The following is a 14,614-nucleotide window of genomic DNA, read 5'->3' as shown; positions in this document are numbered from 1 at the left end:
AATAGAGTATATCCGTCATGTTAGTAAAGGGGATATAATTTGGAATTTAATTACATTAGAAGTGTAAGATTTTAGATGAGTGATTCCGAGCTTAATAAACTAAAAGGAAGATTTTCTAATTTTTTTTCTCTCAAAATGAGTATTTCAAAAATTGAACCATATGATATTAGATTATATTTATTCCTTATACTCTTAGTGATGTGAGTACTTTTACTTATTAATTAGATAATTAAAATTATGTATGATAATTTAAACAAAATACACCTAAATATTTTACCCAAGTGACATCTCACCTTGATTTTTTTTTTAAAGAAATACAATTAGTGGAATGGTCTTTTAAGTTTTAAGAGAAAAAATCATCATCATTATTATTAATAATAATTCTAGATCATTTTTTTCATTAGGAGCATCTCTAAAAGGGAGTTAAATAACAACATCAATGCTAAGAGGGGTTGAGAGTCTTGAGACAATCAATATTGCATTTTACATTTATTAGGAATCCATTTCAAATTTATTGACTGTAATACTTGTATATGAACTAATTATATCATTGTGTGCTTTCTGATTTATTTTATTGATCCGTGAAAATTTTTTATGAGGTCAGGTTGATCAATAGTCAATAAAATTAATTAGAATTATTTTTTTTTTATTAGAGTGATCATTTCTTTTGTAATTATATGAACGGATGGTTTTAAAAATAATTTTCCCCCTTTTTTATAAAATTATTTTTAGCCAAGTCAACAAATAAAATACAAAGTATTGCCAAAAAGTTTTTTTTTTAAAAAAAAAAAATGGTTTCATGATTTATGAATAAATATATATACATTTAATTGAGCGGGTCGTTTTAGTGGTCAAATCTATCCTTTTAATGCTGTGTACAATTAAATCTCCGCAAAATACTCCTTGATCCAAGCAAAACTACAATAATTGCACTCCTTGACTTCCCATCCAATGATTGCGATGTCAATATAAACGCATTTAATTATTATTATTATTATTATTATTATTATTATTATTATTATTATTATTATTATTATTACTTATTTGAATAAATTTGAAGGACATTTTATTCACATTTAAAAATTGATTTACAAAATATTTATTTCTGATAAAATTCATCTTTTTATTTATTCTTTTGAATACTTTACAACATAATAAAGGCAAACACATTTAATTATTTGATTTATGTACTTATAATATTATTTTTAAAATTTTTTCAACAAAATTATTAAGTAGTGAGTAGTGTTGCTTAAAACTATAATAATATATAGTATTTTTGATATTTTTTACGGTAGTTTTATTTAAAATGATTAAAATATGGACATTTGAAGATTTAACTATCCAGTGTAAAAAAACTCTATTATCTAAAATAGCTCTTTAGAAATTAATTTAAATCAAAATTAGATGGTAAATTTGTTCCCAATTTTTTTTATGATATATGTTTTTTAATAAATTATATATATATATATATATATATATATATATATATATATATATTTTCTCGTTAATTTAAATTGAATTTGTTTGAAATTGAGTTTTAGTTTGGATTTGTGGCTCACCTCCTCCTCCTCCTCCTCCGCCTCCTCCTCTTCTTCTTCTTCTTCCGTTCACCTGTCTCACTCTCTCTCTCTCTCCATCGACTGTTTCCTTCCGCTTCGAACTCATCGACATGGAGAACGACGCATTTTGGGGCTCCAACTGGCATTCCGCCGTCGCCAAGCGAGCGCCGTCGATGAGCTCCGCCGCCGCCGGTCAGTCGCTGCCGTGCTTGCTCAACCTCAATTGGAAGCAGCCGCCGCTGTCCAACGACGCCGATTTGGAGACGGCGCTCAGTTCACTCGTCTCTTCTCAGTCCTCCCACTTGGCGGCCTCCGACGGCGCCGAGATGCGTGCGCTAGGCGGGCGTCTGGGAACCATCTGCAACTCCGGTGAGTTCTCCTTGGTATCTCAACTTCACAGCGCCCACAGCTCGTGTTACAGCACCCCCTTGAACTCCCCTCCGAAGCCCAACCATTCCGCCCGGGATCACCCGGTGCAGGGCAGAGGAGGATTCCCAGGGCCGGCGAATCCATCGCCCGGAGGCCAATTCATGCCATTATCGGCCGACCCGTGGTTCGCGGAGGGCGCCGCGAGGCTTCCACGCGGCGGAGGGATGAGTTCTGCCAGCTTCGCAGGGCAGTTAGGGCTCCTCCCGGAGACTCCCGGAAAGCTCTCGAGAGCCTCGAGCGGTAAGTCTCTCTCCGGATCTCGGATGGGAGCGACGGAAAACGGGAACGAACCCCAAGTATTAGGCGCCGCCCTGATGGAGATGGAGATGAGGTCTCGATTTCGGGCATCTTTGACGTCGGAGGCATCTGAGCTCGGAAATGGCCGGGAGGAATCATCGATCGAGGAGGCATCGTCCTTGAGAGGCGCCAGCGATAGCAATGCCAGGAAAAGGAAAGCCGTCGCCGGAAAAGGGAAGGGAAAGGAAGCGCCTTCACTCTTTTCCGCCACAAATCCCCCAAATGTACGACTAAATTCTCTCTCGTTTCTCCTTTTGCTAAATTCGTTGCAATTTCATATCTGTAAAACTGGAGAACTTCAAATTTTCCAAGTGCAGATGACAGAGGAGAACTCTGATGCAAAGAGATACAAACCAGGTGAAATTAACGCAGTGGTTAAGATGGAAACTGAGCAGAATGGGGATGTGGGTGGAGAACCTCGCAAAGAAGATGACGATAAGGCGCCTGAGCCGCCTAAGGACTACATCCATGTGAGGGCAAGAAGGGGGCAAGCTACTGATGCTCACAGCCTAGCTGAAAGGGTCAGCAGCTAAGAGTCTGCAACGTTCATTGTTTGTTTCAGGTTTCAATTCTAATGGCTGATCTATTTCATCAGGTGAGAAGAGAGAAGATCAGCAAGAGGATGAAGTTCCTGCAAGATCTTGTTCCTGGTTGCAACAAGGTACTATTGAACTCTGCAAGTTTCAGGTGTATTGGATCTTAGCCAACTTTTTCTGTAAAATTTTTTATGAATGGATCATGGTTTGCAGGTCACTGGTAAGGCCGTAATGCTCGACGAAATCATAAACTATGTGCAGTCGTTGCAACGACAGGTCGAGGTATCAGCATTTTAGATTGCATGAAATCTGTTCAACTTGTGAGCTGAAATTTCATTAGAATCCTTTTGATTTTGTTCTTAGTTCCTTTCCATGAAATTGGCTACACTGAATCCCCAACTCAACAACATGGACAATCTCATTCTTAAACAAGTAAGCTTCCACAATCTCTTAATGCCGAGCTCAAGTGATGCCTGCCCTAATTGTTGGTGTGTGTCTGTCTATTAAGATGTATCAAGAACATGCAACTATGCTGCAGCCAGTTTATCCTTCAGAAATGGCAAGTGCACAATATCCATATCCTCTTCAGGGCATTGAAACTTCAGGCCTCGAATCACAGTTAGTAAATCCCCCTTCTCGAACCGTGCAACTACCTCCCCTCTATGGATTGTCAGATGCTACCTCTCAGGTAATGAATATTTCAGCCATGATACAAGTTATTGGATACTTGTCTTGCTATTCATCTTCATAGAGTTCAGTGTGCCAATCTTAATTCTTGATTCAGGCTTCTTCTATGAATTATAGATCACTAACCAAAAGAGTTCTACTCCTTTCTCAGCTTGGTGATTTTTGCGAAGACGATTTGCAAAGTGTCGCTCAGATTGTCTTCCGACACAACCAAGAGACTGCCTTCTCTGCAAGTTTTTCGCGGTAACTGTATCAGATAACTAAGGATTAAGTCATACTCTTAACGCAGAGGTTTATGTCAAACTTTCCAATGCAGACCAAATGCAAGCAAATCAGATGAAAATTGAACCCTAACTTCTGTGATTCCAGAATAAAAGAGAGAGGCCTATGTGTATAACCCCAAACATTTGTTCCACAAGTGCATCATCAACTTTTAACTCATGAGTAACGGCCATTAGGCCGGAGCACATAATTCGTTCGTAAATTTTTGTCTTCTTATAGTGCAAGATTGTAACAATTGAAAGCCGAGGCAGTGGAGGAACCATGTATGATGATGATGATGTAGTTTTATATAAAACCTAAAATTTAGTGTTTTTCAACACACTTGATAAGCAAATGTTGTGACTGTTATTTGCTTCATGTTTTTTTGTTAATAGTCGATTGATCCATCATGAAACACAACCAAGTTGGTTGGTTACAGACTTCTTCAAATGTCCTGCTTCGACAAAGAAATAGTTATTCGGGCACAGCCCATGCAACCACTTCAGTTGGGAATCATAGGGAAGATGGATCGGATCAGAATGAGCTTTCACTCCCAGCAGCAGTGGTCCAAAAAAGGAAAGTGTTCTTCCATGTTAAGCTGGTCCATTCTCCGGTAGATGATGAGTAACCATCAAGCTCAACCTTTCCACTGTTTGTTGTAGGGTACCATCAAGGCTCGAGCAACCACTTCACCATTAATAACCGAAACTTTTTTCACTTCTTTTTCCCGCGAGTAATATCCTAAACCCTAAAATATTTGTCAGCCAATTTAGGAGGTTCAAATTTAAGGAAAATTTAGACTAGTCAAACCAAGGGCAGAGCCAACATGGGCCGAGTGTGGGCAGGGCCCGAAAAAAAAAAAACCACAGCTAGATTTTTCTAAATTTTTTTCTTTGTTTTGCAAAAAAAGATGACGATTGATATAACAATAAAGGAGCCCATCAAGTATGGATCAAGAGCGGAGATAGCAATCGATATAGAAGTTAAAGTCAGGGCGATCAATACTAGAGAACCAATGGGCTCACAAAACGTGGGTCGAGTGGAAGTCGACACCAACTGCCTATCGGGCCTGAAGGGTCCGATCAACTAGGAGGCTCATCGGAGTAAATCACTTGTCCGACCGGGGTCACTACAAAAAGAACATCAGATGCTCATTACCAACCAAAGGAACGCTAAGGCGACCAGAATGCCTATCCGGTCAAGCAAGAAACAGTCTACTGAACCAAAATATTATGAAGAAGAACAGCTGAGATCTAACTGGCAGGGAGTCCTGACCGAACAACTATCCCACTAGGCCAAATAGTGGAGCCCTTCCCATATCTCTTAATATCCCTTTGGGAGATAATACCGCTGAAAATAGGATATGGTCAATAAGCAAATCGTACGATGGAAGCTTCTATTGTCATATTAAGGATTTACATGCCCTGTTAAAGCATGGTGTCAGAGACACTTTTCTAACATATCTTTTTATAGGGCAGTTGGGGAAATGTGCTCGTGCCTTGAGGAACGTGCACATTGTCTACTGGAGCACTATATAAAGGGGGGAGGGGGAGGGAGAGGGGTCCATGCACAAGTGGAGGTATGTGATATACATTATTTGTGCTTTTGTTCTCACTGCTACTACATTGTGTTGGTGCAATCGACCTCTAGGGTTTCGATGTTTGACAATACGACCAAGGGTTAATCCAAATAAGACCTGATGCTTGGGAGAGAGAAGTCTAGTCAGGACTAGATGACTAGCAAAGGTAAGTCCTAACAAAGGTTAGGCAAAGTGGAAGTCCCGGTGAGTGAAACCGGGCCCTAGTGAGTGAAGCTAGGTGGTGGAAGACCCGGTGAGTGATGTTGGGCCCTAGTAAGTGAAGCTAGGTGGCGGAAGTCCCGGTGAGTGAAGCCGGACCCTAGTAAGTGAAGCTAGGTGGAGGAAGTCCTAGTGAGTGAAGCCAGACCCTAGTGAGTGAAGCTAGGTGGAGGAAGTCCTGATGAGTGAAGCTAGACAATGGAAATCCTAGTGAGTGAAGCTAGGCAACCCTCGGAGGTAAGCCTAGGTTATACTTGAATTCTGTTAATACCGTGCTAACTCAGTGCTGCAGGGAAGCTCAGCTAGGTCGACGGGCTGACTAGGTAGCTGACACGAAGTCCATACGGGTCAAAGGGATGACCGGACTTCGGACAGGTAAGTTAAGGTAAGTCATTGGAGGGGAGTGACTGTGAGGACACATTTGTTGGGGCAATTTCCCTAGGTCAAGGTTGACCAGTTTGACTAAACTTGAGTTGAGTCAAGCTTGAGTTAGGATTTGAGTTTTGATGTTTGACAATATAAGGAGATTGCCGGAGCAATTGTCCGGTTATGGAGATGGTCAAAAGGTTGATCAGGTTGATGAGAATACAAGTCAAGTAGGTCAAGGTTGACAGGAGACTTGACTGGGAAAGTCCTAACTGGATGTTAGGCATTTGAGAAAGTCCTGGTGAGGAGTCAGGCAACGGGAAAGTCCTGGTGAGGAGTCAGGCAACGGGAAAGTCCTAGTGAAGAGCTAGGCAGGAGAAAGTCCTAGTGAGGAGCCAGGCAGTTGAAAAGTCCAAGTGTGATCTTGGCAAAGGAGAAAGTCCTGGTGAGGAGCCAGGCACGGGAAAGTCCTAGTGAGGAGCTAGGCAGGAGAAAGTCTTGGTGAGGAGCCAGGCGGTTGGAAGTCCAAGTGTGATCTTGGCAAAAGAAAAAGTCCTGGTGAGGAGCCAGACAATTGGAAAGTCCAAGCATGTGATCTTGGGAAGGTAAATCTTGGTATGACTTGGCAAGGAAGACCCGACAACTAGGATGAGGCCGAAGGAAGCTCCTGAAGGTAAGGCGTGAATGATGGGGAGATATCCGAGGAACGTAAGGCTGATGGAGGAGGCTAGAAGGCTAGTTCGAGGTTGGTCGGGTGTGATCAAATGCTAGGCATGGAGACCCAACATGTCACGGTTGACCAGAAGTTGGGTTTGAGACTTTAGACTTGAGTTTGAGTTAAGTTCAGAGTGTTCAATCGATCGGGCGATCGATTGAACAGGATCCAAATTGATTGGTCGATCGATTTGGACTGTGCTTCGATTGTGGGAAGGCCCAATCGATCGGCCGATCGATTGGGATATGAAATCGCGAGCATAGAGACCTTCCCAATCGATCAGGCGATCGATTGGAAGCTGCTAATCGATCGGTCGATCTATTGGGCAACAGAAGCTCTCGCGCGGATGCGAGAGCACAGAAAAGCTCTGAATCGATTGGGCGATCGATTCAGGAAGTCCCAATCGATCGGTCGATAGATTGGGAAGTGACCGTTGCGCAGGATGCAGGTGATGGACGGCTGCGATGGAGTGGTGCTGACGTGACAATCGATTGGGGATGAATTCAATTGATTGGGAGCACTGTTCAAAACCTCGGCGGAGCGTTTTTTTCGCCAGATTTTAGCGATCTTCTTCCTGTAATTTTTCGACGATCTTCAGCGAGCTTCTCTGACTTTCACCACCAATTCTTGAATGCTCTTGTGAGGGTTCTCTCAAGGTTCAAGAGGCAACAACAAGCAACAAGTAAGCAAGAAGAAGGGTGTATTTCATCTATATCTTGTATTTTCTTCTTGTGTGAGTTGTGTTGTTGTGTGTGGATTTGTACGAGGCTTCTCCGCCTCCGGCTGCGACCGAGAAGGAGTTGTTCATAGTAGAGGATAGCGTCGTGTGTGGATCCTTGGATTAGTCACCTCTTCTCGAGGTGGATACCAAGTAAATCATAGGGGTTAGCATTGTGAGTGTTTGTATTTTATTTTCCGCTGCATATCAAGACAAAGCAAACACAAGTGCGCGACGAAACGCTATTCACCCCCCTTTAGCGGGCACATCGGTCCCAACAATTGGTATCAGAGCGATGTCGCTCTTCTATGGACTCACCGCCAAGAGAGCAAGAAGCTAGAGGAAGAAGATGGAGTCCGAAGGACTGCTTGGATGGAACATCCGGATTCCACCACGGTATGACAAAGAGGACTTCAATTTTTGTAGAACTCGGTTGGAGACATGGTTCCAAATGGATTGGAACCAATGGGTTGTTTTGGAGGACCCATTTGAAGCTCCAACGGACAAGAAGGGTAAGCGCCTTTGACCTCGACATTGGACCGAGGAACAAAGGGAGCAAGCGGAGGCGGATAAGGAGGTAACAAAAACTTTGTTAAATTTATTACCCTCTAACATAATTTTGAGTGTAGGTGAATGCACGAGTGCAAGTGATCTTTGGAAAAAGATCATTGCCTATCATGAGAACCCCACTCAATTTCAAGGAGTGGATGAGCCTAAGGAGAAGGACTCATTGGTCCAAGAAGAGAAGGATCAATCCGATGTTGACACAAGGGCAACATTCGAGGAGGAAAAGAAAGAGGAGGAGAAGGAAGATGAGGAGAGATCATCCACATCTTCAAGAGAGGAAGAGGTGGAAGCATCCACATCCTCAAGGGTTGAAGAGGTGGAAGCACCCACATCCTCAAGAGGAGAAGAAGAAAAAGATGATGCAACCTCCACAATGCAAGATAAATCAAATGGAGAATCAAGCATCATCCATACAAGCAAAGGTATAGAAACTTTAATTGTAAATAATAAAAACCATATCATTTGCTTTAAGTGTAGGGAGCATGGACACTACAAGAGCAAGTGTCCCAAGTTGGCCAAGAAGAAGAGCCAAGTAGTACCAAAGGGCAAGGAGAAGCCCAAGGAGACAATCCCCACAACAAAGAAGAGCAAGGAACACATTGTGTGTTTCTTGTGCAACTAAAATGGACATTATTGATGCCAATGTCCAAAGGAGAAGAAAACAACCAAAGTCAAAGGAGGAAGCACAACTCTAGGGGGAGCTTCCAAGGTAAAAACCAAGGTATCGTTTAATGAATTCATTCCTTTGACACATGATAAAAAGCATGCTAGAAATAATTTTTATCATTTTAATGTGAATTATCATGAGAGTAGGAAGCATGATGACACTAAGGATAAATATATTATTCCTCATGCTAGATTTACCACACCTAAGATTAGGAAGGTAAATAACAACTTAGGCAATAACACCAAGGATTTTAGATATATGCCTAAGAATAGAAATACTCAAGAATTCAATGAAAAATCAAAATCTAAGGATTTATGGAGTGAAAACCAAGTCTTGAGGACAAAACTTGATAATTTAGAAAGGACCTTAGCAAGAATGGAAAACATGCTTAGGGTTCAAAATGAGCATAACCTAGGAAAAGTTAGACAAGAACCATCCAATGGCTATAGAGGTTTGGGATACAAACCTAAAATCAAGAAGGATGTGACTTCTTTTCATAGGGTTCCATATAGCTATGTGACCAACCCTAGGTGTAAAGGTCAAGTCAAGGATACTAGGGAAGGAACCCCTAAAGGTTCTTTTGGCAAGACCAATGTGACTAAGACTTCTAAGAAGTCTAACAAAGTCACAAAGAAGGTCACAAGGAAGGTCATCCCTAAAGTTAATCTAATAAGGGTGACTAAGGCTCCAAAAAGGCTAAATAAAGCCACAAAGAAGGTTACAAGGGAAGTTATCCCTAGGAGTGACTTAGTAGAAGTGACCAAGGTTTCTAAGAAGCCTAGAAAATCTTTAGGAAGGTATCTAGGGAAGTCATCCCTAGTGAGTACCTAGAGCATCCAAAGAGTACCAATAGGTTTTGGATTCCTAGGAACATATTCTCTACACCTTAGATGAGTTTAGAGAGTGTCAACTCTAATTGGAAGGGTAGTCAACCCAACCTTGATGAAGTTGGCACTTGGAGAGCATTTTCAAGGTTTTACTAACCTTTGAAAATGAGAAGGATTATTAGTGCTACTCTTTGAAAGAGTAAAATGTGTAAAAATTTGAGGAGGTGAATTTAATTTAAATTGACACACTTGAGAGAAGCAAAAGTAATGCTAAATTCAGAATTCGACAGTTTCTTATGGAATTAAGGGAAATGTAAACCTTAATCCAAATTGTCATTCTTGGAAAGAGTAACATGTGCCAAATCTTAAGGAATTATGTTTGAATTAAATTGGCGCAATTTGGAGAATCATATGAACTACCAAGTTAAGATTTTGGTATGTTCTTAGAGAGTCAGTCAAGGGCAAATCTGGGCTTAAAGTATAAGGTGATTACTCCTTTGGAAGGATAAATATGTCAAAATTTGAGGAATGTGCTTAATTTTAATTGGCATAAAAAAATCAAGAGAGTAAAGAAATACCAAGTTGGGGTTTGACACCTTCTTGATGAAATTGGGCAATCTAGGATTTAATTTTAAGATTAGCTAAGGTGTAAGGACACTTAGATAGGTAATCTAGGTATTTTAGATATGCTAATTTGCCATACTTTGTTTGCTCATCATATGTCATGACATCATATTTATTTTTGCATTCATGATTATTATGAAAAACATAAAAAATACCATGTCATGTCATACATACATCATGTAGTTATAGAAAATTTTCTTTTGATTTTTTTTTTTTTTATGTATGTCATAACATATGATGCATCATGTTTAATCCATTGTAATTAAGGACAAAAGATATTGATTATAAACGGTAAATATCTCAACAAGTGGGATGACACCAAGTGACATCCTAGGTGGATGATCACAAGTTCCATAATGCCTAGATAGTTATGCATGATCCCTTAGTTTCGGACAAAATCAAATATACATCTCAGAAAGAACCATAAGGTGACTTGTATGTGTTTTAGTACACATTAGATACAAGTGAAATGTTAGGATGGTGAACAAAACTCAAGATGTTGATTTAGTGCATCTTGTTAAATTTTAGGTTCATTAAAACACATAGTTATGTGTTTTTCAATCATTGGTAAAGCTAATGTATAAGTCATGTGCATTGAGCCCAAGGAATATAGTTGGATATTGAATTTGAAAATGATTTTAAAAGGCTTTTGGAAAATCTTGGTGAAGACTTTTTTTTATAGTAATCATCATTGAAAAGTTAGACACAAACTAGGAGAAAACATTGAAATTTTCAAGAGTTTTCAAATTTGTGTCACTCTTTGAAAATAGGAAGTATTTTAATAGAAAACTATTTTTCCTTGATAGAGTATACCCTAAAGAGTATCTACATGAACTTTTATGATTTTTGTAATTTTGTAGAATTTTTGGAGAGTTTTTGAATTTCATTGAAACTAAATTTCAGAAAATCAGAAACCCAATCGATCAGCCGATCGATTGGGATGGTTTTAATCGATTAGTCAATCGATTGGGAAGCTAATTCCCGTGAACAGAGAGTCAGTGAATCGATCAGTCGATCGATTAACCAAGGCTGGATCGATCAGTCGATCGATTCAGAGGGAATTTCTGCAAGTAGAAGATTGCGGAATCGATCAATGGATCGATTGAAGTAGCTTCAATCGATTGAGTCCCAACTTCAATCGATTGGGAAGTCTGATTATGGCTGGAAAAGCCTGATTTCAGCACATTAAGCTACTTTAAGTTCTAATAACCATTCCAAATCTTTTGAAATACATTTGTATACAATTAAGGGGAGTTTTCTTGATGAAAACATGCATGGATTGATTAAGATAAATCAAAGTGAAGTTTAGGATGGGGTTTAGATTCAATTTTGAATTTCGGAATCTCAAAACTTCAAGTTTTGGTTTTCAAGGGTTATTAACCATTCCTAACCCTTTGGAATACACTTGTATACATTAAGGGGGGGTTTTCATGATGAAAGCAAGTATGGATTGGTTAAGGTAGACTTAGGTGAAGTTTAGGTTGGGGGTTTAGTTTCATTATTGAATTTTGAACCTCAAAACTTCAAGTTTTGGTTTTCCTAATTGTTTAGGAACTCCAAGTCATTGTTGGTGCAATGACAAAAGTTTGACCATGTTTTTAAGGGGAGTTACTCCTTGAATGCATGAAAAGTTATTTTCAAGGACCTTGAAAGGGAGTTAAACTTTCGTGATGGATAATACTCAGGGTCGAGTATTGGGGAACAATGGAAGATTGGTTATCTTCATTGCTAGGATGATAAATGCTCTCAGATGAGCATTGTGGAGTAAGTTAATGCTCAAGGGGGAGCATTGGATTAATGAAGGGGGTCAGACCTTCATTGGTAAAGTGAAAAATGCTCTTGGATGAACATTGAGAAGAAGATTACTGCTCAAGAGGGAGCATTGAATACAATGAATGGGAGTTTCATTGGGAAGTTGATGCATGCTCTAGGATGAGCATTTTGAAGTGAAGTAGAGCTCAAGGGGGAGCTTAGGCGGCAATGAAGACTATGAGATCTTCATTATGGGGTTGTTAACAACATATGAGGTTGTAAACAACGTAGAGTTAACTCTTATGGAGAAGAGTTTGTTTTCTGATTTTGATGTATGACAAAGGGGGAGAATTGGAGGTTAAGTTAAGCCTTCATCTCAAGAAGGGGGAGTTTGCCTTCTAGGAAAGGGAGAAAATGAAGGAAACCTTCATTCATGCATTGTCATGAAAAGATTAAGGCTATGATATTTAGCCTTGTGATTAAGAAGAAGTTAAGGCTATGAGATTTAGCCTTGTGATAAATAAGAGGTTAAGACTATGAGATTTAGCCTTGGTATAAAGAAGAGATTAAGGCTATGAGATTTAGCATTGTGATAAAGAAGAGGTTAAGGCTATGAGATTTAGTCTAACTTAGATGTATTGTCAAACATCAAAAAGGGGGAGATTGTTGGGGCAATTTCCCTAGGTCAAGGTTGACCAGTTTGACTAAGCTTGAGTTGAGTCAAGCTTGAGTCAGGATTTGAGTTTTGATGTTTGACAATATAAGGAGATTGCCGGAGCAATCGTCCGGTTATGGAGATGGTCAAAAGGTTGATCAGGTTGATGAGAATACAAGTCAAGTAGGTCAAGGTTGACAGGAGACTTGACTGGGAAAGTCCTAACTGGATGTTAAGCATTTGAGAAAGTCCTGGTGAGGAGTCAGGCAACGGGAAAGTCCTAATGAGGAGCTAGGCAGGAGAAAGTCCTGGTGAGGAGCCAGGTAGTTATAAAGTCCAAGTGTGATCTTGGCAAAAGAGAAAGTCCTGGTGAGGAGCCAGGCACGGGAAAGTCCTAGTGAGGAGCTAGGCAGGAGAAAGTCTTGGTGAGGAGCCAGGCAGTTGGAAGTCCAAGTGTGATCTTGGCAAATGAGAAAGTCCTGGTGAGGAGCCAGGCAATTGGAAAGTCCAAGCATGTGGTCTTGGGAAGGTAAGTCCTGGTATGACTTGGCAAGGAAGACCCGACAATTAGGATGAGGCCGAAGGAAGCTCCTGAAGGCAATGCATGAAGGATGGGGAGATATCCGAGGGATGCAAGGCTAATGGAGGAGGCTAGAAGGCTAGTTCGAGGTTGGTCGGGTGTGGCCAAATGCTAGGCATGGAGACCCAACATGTCACGGTTGACCGGAAGTTAGGTTTGGGACTTTAGACTTGAGTTTGAATCAAGTTCAGAGTGTTCAATCGATCGGGCGATCGATTGAACATGGTCCAAATCGATTGGTCGATCGATTTGGTCTGTGCTGCGATTGTGGGAAGGCCCAATCGATCGGCCGATCGATTGGGAAATGAAATCGCGAGCACAGAGACTTTCCCAATCGATCGGGCGATCGATTGGGAGCTGCCAATCGGTCAGTCGATCAATTGGGAATTAGAAGCTCTCGTGCGGATGCGAGAGCACAGAAAGGTTCTGAATCGATCGGGTGATCGATTCAGGAAGTCCCAATCGATCAGTCGATAGATTGGAAAGTGACTGTTGCGCAGGATGCAGGTGATAGACGGCTGCGATGGAGCGGTGCTGACGTGACAATCGATTGGGGATGAATTCAATCGATTGAGAGCACTGTTTAAAGCATGGGAGGAGCGTTTTCTTCGCCAGATTTTAGCGATCTTCTTCCTGCGATTTTTCGGGGATCTTCAGCGAGCTTCTCCGACTTTCACCGCCAGTTCTTGAATGCTCTTGAGAGTGTTCTCTCAAGATTCAAGAGGTAACAATAAGCAACAAGTAAGCAAGAAGAAGGATGTATTTCATCTATATCTTGTATTTTCTTCTTATGTGCGTTGTGTTGTTGTGTGTGGATTTGTACGAGGCTTCTTCGCCTCCGGCTGCGACCGAGAAGGAGTTGTTCATAGTGGAGGATAGCGTCGTGTGTGGATCATTGGATTAGTCACATCTTTTTGAGGTGGATACCAAGTAAATCATCGGTGTTAGCATTGTGAGTGTTTGTATTTTATTTTCCGCTGCATATCAAGACGAAGCAAGCATAAGTGCGCGACGAAACGCTATTCACCCCCCTCTAGCGGGCACATCGGTCCCAAAAATATTCTCGAAAGGGAACATTAGGCGTCGATCCGACTTAGATCCATTTCGGATATCTAAGTCGAGATCGTGACTAGATTCCAGTCTCGAGGAGATGAAATCTAATTACTATTCTGCTTATCCATAAATTGTGCTAACATTCTGTTTTGTAGAATATGATTTATACTTGCCTTGGACTAACGTTTTTTTGCAAGAAGGAGATTGCGAAAAATAAGGGTCCGGGCGCCCAGAAGGGATCTGGGCGCCCCGGAAGCAAGTTTTATCCCCAAACGAGCTTCGTCATGTGGAGCACCCTGGTTGGCTTGACTACGTCACATTTAGGGCGCCCTGAAGGGATCCAGGCACCCCGAACCTCCTCTATAAGGAGGGTGAAGACTAAAGCAAAGACAAAACAACGAACGATCTGCTCTCCCGTGCTCTTGCGACGCCTTTCCGACAAAGTGCTGCTATTTTCCTTTTCTTATTGTCGGTATTAATTTCTTAAAAGCAGTTCTGTACTTTACTATTGTAATACTTTTCG

General features: G+C 41.0%; 1 protein-coding gene across 1 annotated transcript; it reads left to right on the top strand.

Moving 5' to 3' along the window:
* Positions 1 to 1,522: 1,522 nt before the first annotated feature.
* Positions 1,523 to 3,910, top strand: LOC122017436 (transcription factor bHLH63-like). The gene is made up of 8 exons (XM_042575057.1): positions 1,523 to 2,509; positions 2,603 to 2,806; positions 2,881 to 2,946; positions 3,035 to 3,103; positions 3,185 to 3,253; positions 3,330 to 3,509; positions 3,660 to 3,751; positions 3,825 to 3,910. The coding sequence occupies exons 1-8, from the start codon at positions 1,670 to 1,672 to the stop codon at positions 3,853 to 3,855; spliced, it is 1,551 nt and encodes a 516-aa protein (XP_042430991.1). The 5' UTR covers positions 1,523 to 1,669; the 3' UTR covers positions 3,856 to 3,910.
* Positions 3,911 to 14,614: the final 10,704 nt, after the last annotated feature.

The sequence above is a fragment of the Zingiber officinale genome, chromosome 8B (assembly GCF_018446385.1).
Source record: "Zingiber officinale cultivar Zhangliang chromosome 8B, Zo_v1.1, whole genome shotgun sequence".
Taxonomy (NCBI): domain Eukaryota; kingdom Viridiplantae; phylum Streptophyta; class Magnoliopsida; order Zingiberales; family Zingiberaceae; genus Zingiber; species Zingiber officinale.
The sequence above is the reverse complement of the archived record's forward strand: the minus strand, read 5'-3'. Positions and strand labels throughout refer to the sequence as shown.

Excerpts from the sequence above, each read along its gene's own strand:
- LOC122017436 (XM_042575057.1), top strand. The coding sequence starts at position 1,670 with ATGGAGAACGACGCATTTTGGGGCTCCAACTGGCATTCCGCCGTCGCC. Across the intron at positions 2,947-3,034 it reads TTGTTCCTGGTTGCAACAAG|GTCACTGGTAAGGCCGTAAT; the intron begins GTACTATTGAAC and ends CATGGTTTGCAG. Across the intron at positions 3,104-3,184 it reads CGTTGCAACGACAGGTCGAG|TTCCTTTCCATGAAATTGGC; the intron begins GTATCAGCATTT and ends TTTTGTTCTTAG.